Below are 13,351 nucleotides of genomic sequence, written 5' to 3'. Positions count from 1 at the left end.
ATAATTTGCCACATGAAATTTTTATTGGGATAAATTCGAATGATTGGGTGACGTCAATGATATGGTTCTAATTATAAGGTTAAGGATGGCAGAAACAGATACAGTAAAGATACTTTTATCTTACCAGTCCGCAGAAGAAAATTACAGTGGAATCTCAATTTTACGTTTTTAGGGGGACCAAGCTGAAAAAAAAATGCAGGAAAATGTAAAATCGAGGAAAATTTTATAACATTTTGCTCTATTGGGACCATAATATTGAATGTATAATGCGGGAAAATATGAAATCAGGTTTCCACTGTACACTTTAAATCATACAATGAGTTGTTCTATGAGTTGCTGTTTTAAGTCAACTTTATGCACAGTAAGGCTAATCGGGACTGGACCTACAGTTTAAAGTGGGATCCGAACCACTTGTGCCTCCACCGGGTATCGAACCCGGGACCCCTTGATTACAAGGGGAAGACGCTACCACTGCGCCATGGGGAGGACCTTAAATCATACAAAACTGGACATTAACATTTGAGAATATTTCACCTTTAGAGGCAAAAGTGATCATTTGGATAACATCACATATTTGTACAGGAGAGAACAAAACAGAATCGAGGAAAGCTATGCATGTTCTATTGACTCCAACAGGACATTCACTAAGTGCACAGGGACATTTTGTGGGGGAAACCTCGTCAACAAGGAATGCTGGTTCTTATGATAAAGGTACAGTAAAGGACGTGTGTTAAGTTTGAATTTGGGGTCAGGCAACAAAGTTTCATACACTGGTTAAATCCTGGAAGCACATGAGTGGACTTAAGAAAGCCAAAACCAGAGGTGTCCACTATTCGAGATTTATGCTCATGAGCATCAAGAACGTATTGGGGGGGGGGGTGAGAGGAGGTCTGTACTCCCCCCCTCAAAGGACTACCTATTATTAAAATTAAATAATGAAAATATAAATGTTTTCGTATTTGTTGTATAATGAATGCTGGCAAGAATTAGATTGGGATCATAGAACCGATGGACAGCTTTGAAGTACAGTACCAAATAAGATTTATGCACAGTAATTACTACTTATATTAATATGCATAAAATACTAATTAGGAATGTGAACTGTACTTTCACCAACTGGATATAACATCCTTTTTGTTATTCAATAAATATTCAATTCATTATCTATTTGATATTTTTTTCCTCGCCAGGGCAGTTGTTTTATGCAAATTTTGTCAATCTTAGCTACACCTAAGCTAGATAATGAATATATGTTTTTATACGAAGTGTGGCTAGAAAAAAACCAGACTGATGTTGCTGTCGACAAATGGCAAGCCAGTCAAGCGGTGCATGAGTGTATAACATGATATCCTGCCTATCGACTGTGTGATTTCCCAGGCTGCGCGGTGCTCAGTTCCACTGTAGCTTATGGACAAAGTGAACTGTACATCTGTGCTCTGCCAGAAAAATGTTAAGTATTTCAAGTTTCTTATAAAACTCGAAAAATCCACCACAGAAACTTATGGTTTGTTGAAGGAAGTGTACGGACATGAGTGTTTATCATGCACGCAAGTGTTTGAGTGGTTTCAAAGGTGCGAACCATTCTGCAATGTGCATCCACTGAGAGTTGAAACCAGGTCCCTTTGATTACAAGGTGACAGCAGAATGGCCCAGTACAGAGTTTAGTTTTCTAGTTCACAATGTTCACACCTTGTGATCAAGGTGTCCCACGTTCAATACCCGGTGGTGGTTCAGATTCCACTTTAAACTGTATGTTCTGTCCCGATTAGCACCTAACTGTGCATAAAGTGGACTTAAAACAATAAATCTAGTTCACAATGATAATATGCCTGCATGATTATTCATAGAATCAAGAACAGTGTAACAGAACAGATTTTTTTTTTTGGTACAAAAACCTTGTTCAACACTGAAGAATTGGATAATAAAACACATTAAAATAAAGAAAACATTAACAAAATATTATATTTACACAAATAATAATAATAATAATTACAACTCCTGCCTTACAAAGGTACTCCATTGCTAGTATAAATGTTCTCTTTTTATGCAACTACAGATCCCGTATTACAGAATTATTTTGGTGGTAACTAGCACATTTGTATGTCTTTTTTTTACTCACTACTGGCATACAAGTAAATTAACAAAACTGCAGTTCTCTACAATTTCACCAATCACCTCTAAGTTTCCTTTGTGGCTGCTACCTGTGGATGTACCAGCCCCTGTCACGAAGTTTTCTGTACAACGATATGTACTTTCCTGCAGCAGTAGTTCGAGGAATTATGAACTTTTCACAAAAGGCAGTTTTGTTCATTGCTATTTTGCTAAGTTTGTTGTATTGTAAGGCACGCAAAAATGTAAGCACGAACGTGTAACAGTTGTAACTCTCTTCCTGATACCTGCAATAGAAAGTAATCATTACATATTTCTATATATTTATTTCATTACAACAGCAAAGTCAAGGCATGAAACCTTTTCTTCCACTCAATCATTTTTGCTTATGGAGAAAATGCAATCTATTAAAATCACTACAGGCCCCAAATTTACGTTCCTGGATTTAACCTTTTCCTGCATCATACATTCAATTTAGATGGTCCCAAAATAGCAAAATGTTACAAAATTTCCCTTGATTTTAAGTTTTTCAGCTGGATCCCCTGAAAAATGTAAAATAGAGGTTCCAATGTTTTTATAAAATATGAAAAACTAATCTTAGTTATCCTGATAAGAAAGCTATGTGAACCTATTGAAATCACCAGGGGGCGGATTTATATGCACTGAAAATGGCCAAAATACACAGGGTGATCCATTTGAGATGTCAGAAAAGTAAACCGTTATATACAAGAGGTTGATGTACGTATCTCCGAGCAGCTTGTTGTAATATAAGCAGAAAGGATGTAAGTTTTGAGTGAGTGGAGGTTTACAGACTTCAGCCACATGGCGGCGCTAATGTGCATGGTAACAAAGGTGGTGATCACGGCACAACAGTGCATCCAGTATGTTGTATGGTATGCAAAATTTTCGAGTATTACATGCATGCTACTGCCGCCATGCAGTTAAGACTGTAAACCTCCACTCATTCGAAACTTACATCCTTTCTGCTTATATTACAACAAACTGCTCGGAGATACGTACATTATCCTCTTGTATACTCCCTCTGTCCCATAATTATTGTCCGGTATGCCAAAATGGTAACTTTTTATTTAGGTTCTTTTGGATACTTGATTGGCCAATTTGTACTGATCCTTGAGTAATAATGTTGTATGACACATTCCCGTGTTTCATTTTCTTCTTCTGTATACACCAATGCCACGGTTTGCATATCGGACAATTATTATGGGACAACAAACAAAAGTGTACCGGACAATAATTATGGGACAGAGGGAGTATAATGGTTTACCTGACATCTCAAATGGATCACCCTGTATATCAAAAACAAGCCAAAACTGCGAGGCGTGCCTCCCTGAGGAGACACCGAAGTTTGGCACAGGAGGTACAAGATCTTCTGAATGTGTTAAAAAAATATTAATTTCTTCTGTATTACTGCAACTCGCGTTGGTTGTCCATGGGTAATGTCATCTCTCAAGTTTTTGAACAGACAGAAACTGCACTCGTACTGTATAGTGGAACCACAAGCAAAAAAGCCTGCATAGACCTGCGACTCCTGTGCACCATACTCCCACGTGGAGCATGATTTGTTATGGCCCGAGCTGAACGGAAGAAGGGAAAGGTGCGCAGAGACTTTTCACAGAAGGTTATTTTCCTTGTGGTCGCTCTATACCTTGTAAAAGAAAATCATGCCAAATGCTGAAAACCTAAATTATAGTGTATTTATGCAGAAATTGCCATACCTTCTGATATTTACCACAAACTGACTGTTCTGAATATAGCTCTACAAGGGACAAGGAAATCCTGCAACTATCGGACAAGGTATCAGCCTTCAAAAGGAAGGTACTGCTTTGTAAGAGGAAGATTAAAGCATTGTTGATTGCTTTTGTACATTGAGCATGTTAGAAGAAACAGGACTACAATTAAAACATTGCTGGATGCCTGTTTTTAACATCTATTATCCAGGTTTTCCTACTGTCTATGTTTATCCCTTTTTATCTCATGAATATCGTATCGCTGAATTAATTGACACCAGCTTATAAGCATTTAAAAATTATACACCAACTGCATTAATCACAAACATTATATTTTCATTACTTGCATGTGTACTAACAGCAAAAACACATCAAGAGATTTTGCGTTGATCTTTCATGGTTACATCACATGTATATAACGAGGCTTATTTTTTTAATTAGGGGCCATTTTGTGGTCACGTTGGCAACACAGAGTGCTCTGCGTTTTGCACATGTGTGTTAGTTACCGACATGCTTTGCACGTAAACAGATGCCATTTGGACGTTGTAAAATGCTTGGTGTGGTTGTGGTGGACAATGGAAGTGGTGCAGGTGATTGAAAATCCCGCCGAGTGTGAAATACGATCAGTGATCAGGTTTTTGGCCGTGAAAAATGTGAAAGCGCCAGACATTCGACATTTGTTGCAGTTATGTGAGGTGTATAGTGAGAATGTCATTGTTGAAGGCAAGGTGAGTAAATCTGTTTAAGGCCGGTCGCACAAATGTTCATGACAAACCACGAGAAGTTCAAGCAAGCGACCTCCACCAAGAAACTCCACCAAACCGCTAGGCAATACGATGCGTTCTAGGAATATTTCGTCAACGAAAAACTTCTCTAATGGGACACTTTGCAAACAAACAGTTAATGCAGCCGTATATTGCAACACTCTCAAGTCTTCCAGTATCATGTTGCTGCACGACAATGCACGCCAACACACTGCTGCTGTCACACAGTCGTAGCTTAACTCATTTGGCAGGGAGCAGATGGACCACCCTCCATACAGTCCGGATCTCGCCCCTAGCGATTATCACCTATCCCTCCACTTGAAGACTAATCCAACCCAAGCAATACAGAATAAACGACGCTGGTGAAGCCAAACAGACCGTAACGGATTGCCTGTCTGACCTGGCAGCAGATTTTTTGATGAGGGTCTACAAAAGCTCATCTACCACTACGACAAGTGTCTCAACAACTATGGGAGCTACGTTGAGAAGTAGCTGAATGTACATATGAACAGCCACAGAGGTAATTTCTTCATTTGCATGTTTTTGTTTTATTTCAAAACTGTCCCTAATTAAAAAATAAACCTCGTATATTATCATGAGGAGAGGAGCATGCAGATTTTGGCTCATAAAATACTATATTTTATGGCTTCAGCTTCCCACAAGAAAATGCAAAATTCAGCCTGGCAGTTCAAGTCAAACTAAACTTGTCATCACAGAAAATGAAACGCACTCACCTGGCAGGACTCCAATGCGTCTGATTGGCTATTAGTTCCAAGCACGAATCCCATGCATCGCTCCAAATGGATGCATCACTCAGGCCCTCAATGACAAGGCATTGGTTCCAGTGCTTCGTTCGGTGGCGATGAAGGCCATCTCGATCATATTCCAACACTTCACCAACTGAATTGGTCACTCCAATATGAAGATCCATTGAATTCATGTAGTCACTGGAATTATACATATTTTTAACCCAAATTTCCTTCAACACAAGTCTTGACAAGAAAATATTATTTGAAATGAGTTCTAGTTATTTTAAATCTATTTTATACCTACCGAGATTAACCTAATAAAAAATAATGTGCCATGGTAGCTCAGTCGTTATTCACATCTACGGGGAAAAATTCAAGCATAATAATTCTTGGAATTCAAGGAATTCCCGGTGAGTAACCACTCAGAGCACAGTAAAATAAAGCAAATCAATCAAATTATGATTCTATTTTCTCAAAAATAATACGAAAATGGAACTATCGTGCAAAAAATAACAGTTTATTCATTAAAATGTCATATTGGCTCATTAGTATATACAGGGTCCAGCAGAGGAGTTTGACAGTTTTGAAATGTGAATAACACACCTAATTTTCAAAGGTGCAGAAATGTATTACTACAGAAATACAGATTATGGTATGCCATTTTAAGTTATTGTATGCCAATTGCCATGGCAATTCTTTATGACTTAAAAATTATATCCAAGTGACTTCCATTTACGTGTACACACATTCGAAGCCTCTCCCAGAAGTTGCGGACGGCACGTTGCAATGTTTGCAATTTCATCTCTAATTGCAAGCTTCAGGTCGTCTAATGTGCGAGGTTTATTCCCATACACTTTGGATTTGAGGAATCCCCACAGAAAAAAATCACAGATTGTAAGGTCTGGTGACAGAGGAGGCCAGGGTATGTCACCAAACCGGGAAATGACATGTCCTGGAAAAGTTGACGAACAACAGCCATAGAGGATCTAGATGTGTGAGCCGTTGCTCCATCTTGTTGGAACCATATGTCTTGGTCATTTACCCTACGTCTATGTCGAAGCCGACGAAGTTCTGGTAAAACAAAAGTATTCATCATTGCGATATAGCATTCGGAGTTCACCGTCACACAATCCCCATCTTCATCTTCGAAGAAATATGGGCCGATGACACCAAACGTTCGATGTTTCACATTCCAGGGCTCCATGCTTACTGGGCTGACAACCGTTAAGCAGGCCACTAACTTCTCACCGGATCGCCGATTATTGATTTGAATATATTTCAATTGCTCAAACGGACCAAGCGCTGACTCAAGATCTTACGTAGGTCATTTAAAATGAAAGGAAAAAGGCCTTCGAATGTGTATAGAAGTAAATTGAAGACGTCATTTTTTTTACATGAACTGGCGTGTTAAATAAAAATGGCATACAATAACCTGTTTTTCTGTAGTAATACATTTCTGTACCTTTGAAAATTAAGTGTGTTATTCACATTTCAAAACCATCTAACTCCTCTGCCGAACCCTGTATTACCACATGGCTTTTTATTCAGATATACAAGGTCAGCACATGGGAGTCCCTTCACTGCAGTTTGTTGCTCTAAACTGAAGCCTGCTACTTGCTTCCAAGTAGCTCCTCAATTCTACTCATACCAACACTTAAATTATGAATCCAACCTGGGACCATTCACATCAAAGGTAAGAGCCTTAACCCTGATCCTTTACAACAATGTTGGTGTAAATTATATTTAAAATGCATGTTATGAAGTCTTTCATTGTTGATTAACTTACTTTAGAAAATCTCCTTTTGTTGGTTTGATAACAATGGAACAGGGATGCTGCTCGGCACGTACAAAAGGATATGGAATGCTGCAAATAAACACAAAATGTAATTATTTCATGTACAAAATCACAAGCAATAGAAACAAATCAAGAACAGTAACATGCAGGTTCATTACGTTCTACTGAATTTCTAACCATCCAAATGCATAAGGTACCTAACAATGCACTTACAGTTCTCAGATTGTTAGAATTCTGCAAATTTGATGTACACTCCTGTTCAGACAAACTAGCACATACTTCAACTGACCAACCTTATAAAATGTGCCACTTTATGTAAACAGGAGTGTACATTTTACTAAATATTATTTATTTTATTTTTCTGGTTCTTATTCCTCGTGTCTACATTTCACACTTAACAACTCTTCAAATGTTTTTCAAAAAACCAACATATACTGCAAATGCAGACATGCAATTTCTATACATACATGTAAAGTATATGGGGCATTCCAGTGTTCCCTGTGGCATTTCGCACATAAAATGAAAGGTTCTAGACACGAACTGGATTAAAATATCCATAATGAACTGATTTCATAGAATTCTGAAATAATTTGTGGTGCCTGCTAACAAATGAAGAAAAAAACGAACAAATCAAGCCTGAATGCAAAGCATCAACAAACATGTGTTATGTGCATGATGCTTTAAAAATGTAGTAAAGTTTGACTTCATTTATCTGTTAAGGCTACACATGCTGATAAATTTTGTTGATAAGATATGAAAATTGTATGCGTTCAAAAACATATAAACCTTAATGTAATTAAAAACATTCAGATTAATTAATTCCGTTATTTACAAGAAGTAGGACCATTCTTCATGGTATGACCCATAAATATAATTGATTGATATGTTGTTTTAAGTCCACTTTATGCACAGTAAGGCTAATCGGGACTGGACCTACAGTTTAAAGTGGGATCCGAACCACTTGTGCCTCCACCGGGTATCGAACCCGGGACCCTTTGATTACAAGGCGACGACGCTACCACTGCACCATCGGGGAGACCCCATAAATATAAAATTACTGAACTAGTAATATACAGGTTAGCCACAAAAACAATAAAGTTGCCATGGGATCAGTTTACTGCAATGAGTTTAGACTTGAAAAGAAAAAGGTTCTTTAGAAAATGTACACGAAGTTTGTTTTTATTCATAAGAAAAATAGTAAGAAAACAATTGTGAAAATATTATGAAATACGATATTACTGGTATAACTGACTAATAATAAATTTCACATCTGACTTTATAAAAAAATAAAATAATATATCTGTGTTAGGTTTATAAAATTGAAATATTTCCCATAATTTCATACTTAACTTTTGAACGATGATTCTTCGCACACAAAACACTTTCCTTCCCTTAGCCCAGGAGAATGTGCAGGCAGGGATTGGACTGCAAATTTCTTTCTTTGCTTGCCTTTTTCCTCATTCGTATTGCTTTGCCTCCTCCCCACAACCTTATCCAAGCTGGACATGTTGGAGACGCACTGGCCAGCCAACCATTTTAACAGTTGCCTTCTACTATTTAAAAGGCACAGTTCAGTTTCATCTGTGGTGCATTTGACTGCATGCACTTTCTCGTGTTATAAAATTAACAAGAGATCTTTATTGGATTTTCCCTTATAATTATGAACCCGGAAGAAGAGGATCGGATTCATGGGCTTCGAGAAGGAAGAACAACGTCATAAAGGGCTGAGAAGGCAATTTGAAAGAGTAACATGACACCTTTTTTAGGCGATGAAGAATGTAAATCAGAAAAAGAAAGAAAATGCATTCACTGTTCACTCTACACATGTTGTGAACACAGTTTTATAGTTGTGGAATGTGCAAATGGAAATCTTGATGGCATTGAAGTGGATGTGGAGTAATGAGGTGAAATAATAAATTTAAAAAAAAAACTGGAGTAAATGTAGAAAATATACTACCATTGTAAATACCTTTTAATATCATAATTTTGTTCTAAATAAAACATTTGCACCAAACTTATGTAAAATTATGTTTGTTTCATAATTATATTGTTATCTTACAAGAATAATAATGAACAAGAACAATTACCTATTAAACATTTGTAAAATCATGTCCTACTATATTCTTACAAAAATAAAGAACAAAACAAGTTTTCTTTAAAATGTGAAAAGCCATACCAGTTTATATATTAAAAATTAAAAAATATATATAAGAAAGAAGGAAAGAAATATACAAGAAAACTGATTTTAAAATATTATCAAACAAATCCAATATACCTAAATATTCGCGCGTGGTCATTTTGGCCAAGCACCTTTTCACGTCAGATGATGCCATGTGTGCATTCTCCCAGGTCAAAAAATGAAACAAACAACTGAAGATATAAAAACTACTAAAGGTAATTACTATCGGATTAAAATTATGATACTCGCACTGACAGCCTGTACCCAATGGTCTAATACAGCTAGAGCTAAAGTCAAATATCTTCACTATCTTGTTTCTCATTGTGAAGGACATCTGAATCCTTCACACATATCAAAGTGTGTGAAGGTTGGTTGGTATGCATTGTGGAACTTAGAAATCATGGAGACAAAGGTAGGCAACATGGGCTGCAATCATAATCATTGTTCTCGGTAAGATTTTACAATACCGGACAATTCCCCGATTTGGTTCATATTTCGCATACTCAACAAACTAGGTCTCCTAATCACGAATCTGCAGTTAATATTTGGCTGTCATGTGTAGAATTTTGAAAAAAAGGGGGTCCGTGATCGCAACCGACAATGCTTGATTGCTCATTATTTACCGGAAGATTTTCTGTTTCTAATACTGAAAAAACTAAATGTAATTTGTATCCTACTTCTTATACTCACAAAGTACGTAGTCCCAATGAAGTATCTGAGGTTAACATGTGGGGGTGATGTGTTGACATTGTTAATTAACGTGTAGAAGTTGTAAAATAAGCTTTTCAATTACCTGCGTTCGTTCTCTGAATGGAAACCATGTTAGTTCAACGTAGGGTTCAATTGTTCAGCAATCTGTGTGGTATGAGGAAGATGGGAACTTTGAAGGAAATAAAGTTCTTTCTTTCATAAGTTTTTTTAGTAACTTTTAGTTGGGTACATATTAATAATACAGGGCATTCGTTCATATTTCGCATAGTCAATAATTTAGGACACGATCACGATTGTGCAGTTAAAATTTGTCGCTCAAGTGCTATAAAACTGACATTTTTTATGGTGCCCCACAAACCATTCACAGTAAGGTTAGGCAAACAGTTAAAATTTTGGGTCGTAGTAATATCAGGAATGTAGATTTCGTTTTTTAAGTATCGGAAACAGAGAATCTTCCGGTAAATAATTAGCAATCGTGCATTGTCGGTTGCGATCAGGGACCCCCCTTTTTTCGAAATTCTACACGTGCCCGCCAAATATTAACTGCAGATTCGTGATTAGGAGCCCTAAATTATTGAGTATGGGAAATATGAACAAAATCGGGGAATTGTCCGGTATTGTAAAATCACTCCTTGTCCTCAAATTACAAACATGTTTGTATGAATTACAGAGAGAGATGCAACCCTCCCCCCCCCCCCCCCTCAACAATGCCAGAGGGTCATTTACAGCAGTATGTTCATGCCATTGCAGTTTTCAAATCATGTAGCACACATAGCAGCACAATAAAGTTATACAAGCTTCATTATGCACCATTTATTTTAGAGCAGTATATTAGTCCAAGGAATTATTTTTGTTGTTTTCATGTGAATATTGCTGAAACAACTTACCGAAAAGGTAACATACGAAGTTGTGCTGTAGCTAGGTCAGCCCCACATACATAACAGGATAGAGGTAGTTCAAAGCAAAATATCTTTGCTTCATCATTGCAGTGCTGGAAACATATTATGCCAGGATCCATATCCATGCTGAAAATCAAATAATTATTATGCATGTACAAAAAACACACATGTAATACACATCAAGTCATACTTTGTTACACAGACAATTGGATGCACAGTTATCCATGGCTTTACACTGGGTGAAACTAGACCAGTGGTCAAATAATTTCCTCAATAGAACATTTTCACGAAAGGATGTATAGTATAGGGTAGGTTGTGGTAATTTGGGGCAGTGGGGTAATATGGGGCATTTTTAAAAAGTTTGAATTACACAAAACTTACTTTGCAGAATATAATAACAATTTTACAGTTTGTTGGTTCTAGTATTTTGAAGACCCTCACTTGTAAACTATTTTCGAGGGTGTGTCACAACCATACAGACAACACCCAGAACAGTTTAACTTATACACTTTTTACATTTGAGGGCTAAACTTCAAGATAGTGTTTGTTCCCTTGCTAGGCCCAGTACATTTTGTGCAGTGAAGAAAAGTTAAAAACTGGGGTAATTTGGGGCAGTGTAAAGTGGAAACTGCTGAAAGAAAACATTAACGCTTGCCTTTATTTGGTTTTCTAAAGTTAAAAATGTAAATTTGATTGTCTTTTTGTACTTAAATTTGAAGTTTAGTTAAACAAAATATAGTTGTAAAATGTGCCACATTCCTTTTTCATATAGGCTTAGTACCTACAAGTTTATCAGTTCATGAATTGCTAGTAGGCCTAACGTTCTTTTCTAGCATTGAAGAATATGTTTGATGTCTAGTTTGTAAGCTGTTTACATCACAATGTTGTTAAAAGTCTGAAATTATTATTTCATAGGTTAGGTTATTAGACACTCCTCAACAAAACTTGTCATCAAAAACTCATGGAAGAAAACCATTGTTACGTAAATATTTTTTATTGTCTCACTGTAAGCATATAAATGATATTGGATAATATGAATTGGTGTCTTTTACTGCCTTTTTGCCCACAATACCCTTAAGATGGGGTAATTTTGTGCAGGGACTGAACTACAGAGGTGAAAAGTACAAAACATGAGAAGTGCTTCACATTCCCCCAACCCTGGGGTAATTTGGGGCAGTGCATAAAACGGTGTACAGAACATTTACTATGGGACCTTTAAAAAAAACAGTCTGAATGTACCCTCCAACATTCCAATGTATAAATAGAACTGACAAATGTTACTATTAGCTATCGGTCTCAACAGTATTTCAGTTGTTTTTTTTTTTAAAAAAAAAAAAGTGGTGAAAATTGCCTCAAATTAACCCGATACACCCTAGTATTTTTTAGAAGGCAAAGTATCAAGGCCTTTCAATAAATACCAGCTCAAGTTGTTTTTGTTTTTTTGTTTCTTTTATGGAGCTATGCATGAAAAATTATTTCATGATTATAGATAAGGATAAGTTTTAGCTACCTGCAAGAACACAATCAATTTGGTTAATTCAAGCATGTCTGGAAAATTGTAAACATTCATAGAATGCATACAAGTTTTATGTACGAGTGATATCATATATGCATTTTCTATCCATAATGTATGTAAAGAGATACAAAAAGTACAATGAGCCAGTTAATGTTATCATTTCAAGGTCTATTTGTTTTTATTACGTCCCATCTCTATCACCTCTCTACATTCACAATACAACGTAAAGAGTTTGAAGCATGCATAACCTTCTGTAAAGGTAATTAAAAACAAAAGCAGTGAACAACTTTCATACTTTCCAAACAGAAGGTCACACCAAAATAAATATGCAGAGCTGGTGAGGAAATATAGCAATTAGCCAGCTGTATCTCAGGGAAAGTGACATATGAAAACCCTCCACACACACTGTTTACAATCCTTGACATGTGTGAAGAAACAATGTAAACAATATGTTGTAGAGGCTAATGACCTAGCTAGATGCACTTCTTCTATTCAGGCAGATTTGCCATCCGTAGTACATAATTTCATCTTATTTATTAAGTTTACTTGAATTTGAGTGCATCTGTAATTATATTTGGTAAAACTATCATAAGCGGGAAATCGCTCTAACTCGTTCATTCTCTACTTTTTTACATTCGTACTTACCTATTATGCATTGCGAAACATTGTTTAACAAGGGATTTTGCTTTTTTTTAACGAAATTACTATCTATTGTCGACATATCGAGTAATTATTGTTCGTTCTTTTCTCGCTTCCTGAACAAGCAAAATGGCGGGCAAATCTTGACTAGTGTTGTGTTTCAACCTTCTGAACAGAAAAATTCCGGCATAGCCCCAAAAACCATTCGGGATAGTATGACCATCCACGAATAGCCTCAAAAA

The 13,351-nt window shown here is 36.6% G+C and overlaps 1 protein-coding gene across 1 annotated transcript in view; it reads right to left on the bottom strand.

Moving 5' to 3' along the window:
* Positions 1 to 1,987: 1,987 nt before the first annotated feature.
* Positions 1,988 to 13,351, bottom strand: part of LOC145979329 (MKRN2 opposite strand protein) — a 398,221-nt gene continuing 386,857 nt past the window's right edge. Inside the window, exons 2-5 of the mRNA XM_083112182.1 lie at positions 10,943 to 11,080; positions 7,157 to 7,234; positions 5,356 to 5,568; positions 1,988 to 2,396 (exon numbers count right to left, since the gene is read on the bottom strand). Of these exons, the coding sequence (XP_082968308.1) occupies positions 2,198 to 2,396; positions 5,356 to 5,568; positions 7,157 to 7,234; positions 10,943 to 11,080 (628 nt within the window). The 3' untranslated portion in view covers positions 1,988 to 2,197. The remainder of the gene's footprint in view (positions 2,397 to 5,355; positions 5,569 to 7,156; positions 7,235 to 10,942; positions 11,081 to 13,351) is intronic.

This window comes from Lepisma saccharinum, chromosome 26 (assembly GCF_977018435.1).
Source record: "Lepisma saccharinum chromosome 26, izLepSacc3.1, whole genome shotgun sequence".
Classification (NCBI taxonomy): Eukaryota; Metazoa; Arthropoda; class Insecta; order Zygentoma; family Lepismatidae; genus Lepisma; species Lepisma saccharinum.
This window is presented reverse-complemented; position numbering and strand designations above follow the sequence as displayed.